This window comes from Neopelma chrysocephalum, unplaced genomic scaffold (assembly GCF_003984885.1).
Source record: "Neopelma chrysocephalum unplaced genomic scaffold, ASM398488v2 Primary Assembly neopelma1_94880, whole genome shotgun sequence".
Classification (NCBI taxonomy): domain Eukaryota; kingdom Metazoa; phylum Chordata; class Aves; order Passeriformes; family Pipridae; genus Neopelma; species Neopelma chrysocephalum.
The window spans coordinates 1-1,673 of NW_020923585.1; the positions used below are offsets into that span (position 1 = coordinate 1).

The window sequence follows — 1,673 nt, forward strand, 5'->3', positions numbered from 1 at the left end:
CCCCCCACTTACGGCTGCTCTGCTGCTCGCTGACGATGAAATCCTCGCAGCGCGGCCCCGTCATCCCCACGGGACACCTGGGAGGGCAGGGAGAGCACCGGGGTTAGCGGGGCAGGGCCATGCGGGGAGGGAGGGAGGGAGGGACGGGTGGGCACAGAGCTGGGGTCAGGGCGGGGTGGGGGGGGCACAGAGTGGGGTGTGTCAGTCACGTCTCAGGGGGCAAACAGCCCATCTGTCCCCCCCTGAGCCCCCCGGGCTCTCACAGGCACTCGGGCAGCTGCGTCTTGTCCCCGATGGAGCAGGTCCCGCCGTGCAGGCAGAAGTTGTCACAGGTCAGGCAGCTCGGCGCTATCTTCCCATCGGGGCAGCTGTGGGGCACAGAGGATCAGCCCCATGGGGCCCCCCTGGCTGCCCCGTGCCCCCCTGGATGCCCTGTACCCCCCCCAACAACTCATCCCCCCAGGACTTGGCTGCTGGCTCGTGCCACCGGCACAGCTCACGGCTGCTGGGACACCAGGATGGGCTCTGGGGAGACTCCAACTTCTCCTCCCAGGGCCCTCAGGTTTTATCTGGATTTATCTGCCCCCTGGATTTATCTGCCCCCTGGATTTATCTGCCCTGAATTCCCACCCCATCCGTGGCCAATCCCCGTAGATCCAGCCACAGGGAGACGGGTTTTCTCGGGGGTCTCCGTGCCCACCACCCCTCTCCCTCCCTCCAGGCCGACGGTTCCCAGCACCTACATGCAGGAGACCTCCCCAGTCTGCTTGTTGATGCTGCACTTGCCCTCCTGGCACCGGGAGCACTTGTTCTCCTGGCACTGGGCGCCCTCGAACTGAGGGGGGCAGCGGCACTGCTTGGCACCACTGGCCGTCATCTGGCACACGCCGTCGTTCTCGCAGTAGTCGAAGCACTGCCCTGTGGTGGGGGACGGGGAGGGTCAGGGTGGGCATCTCCCAGAGGGCTGTTGGGTGGCCCTGGTCCCTCGTGGAGCACCACATCGCCCCGGTTCCACAGGTATCAGCCCCTGGAAGGGGGAGACCTGGGAATCCAATCCCCAAGCACCCGCAAAGAGGGAAGGGGACCCGTGAGCCCAAACCCATCCAGGTGCTGCCCCCAAAGGTCTCCAGGTATCCCCAGGGGAGGGAGGGGCACCAGCACACTTAACCCCTCCAGCACTATCCCCTGGGGTCCCCAAGGATTCTTCTCCTCCCGTCCCTGCCCCGTGGCACGGGTGGCACTCACGGTACTGGCAGCGGTCCCCGATGAAGGTGGGCAGGCAGCGGCAGGTGGGCTGGTTGCCCTGGTTCACGGTGCAGCTGCCGTTGTGTTGGCAGTAGTCCGTGCACACCTGCTGGTTGCACCGGGGCCCCGTGAAGCCGGTGGGGCAGCGGCAGGTCGGCATTCCTGGGGAGGGACGGGTGAGAGCTGTCAGCCCGCTGCCCACCCGTCTGTCTGTCCATCCTTCTGTCCATCCCTCCATCCACCCATCCATCCATCCGTCCATCCATCCCTCCATCCATCCATCCCTCCACCCATCCATCCACCCATCCATCCCTCCCTCCCTCCCTCCCTCCCTCCATCCATCCACCCATCCATCCCTCCATCCATCCTTCCATCCCTCCATTCATCCCTCCATCCCTCCCTCCCTCCATCCATCCATCCATCCCTCC

General features: G+C 65.8%; 1 protein-coding gene across 1 annotated transcript; it reads right to left on the reverse strand.

Annotated features, from left to right (window-relative positions):
* Positions 1-12: 12 nt before the first annotated feature.
* Positions 13-1,414, reverse strand: LOC113980638 (low-density lipoprotein receptor-related protein 1-like; the record flags this gene model as incomplete). Its single annotated transcript, XM_027707855.1, has 4 exons — positions 1,246-1,414; positions 744-918; positions 264-368; positions 13-77 (listed from the first exon to the last, which is right to left on the reverse strand). Coding segments are annotated over exons 1-4 (505 nt in total), but the record flags the coding sequence as incomplete, so codon positions are not given.
* Positions 1,415-1,673: the final 259 nt, after the last annotated feature.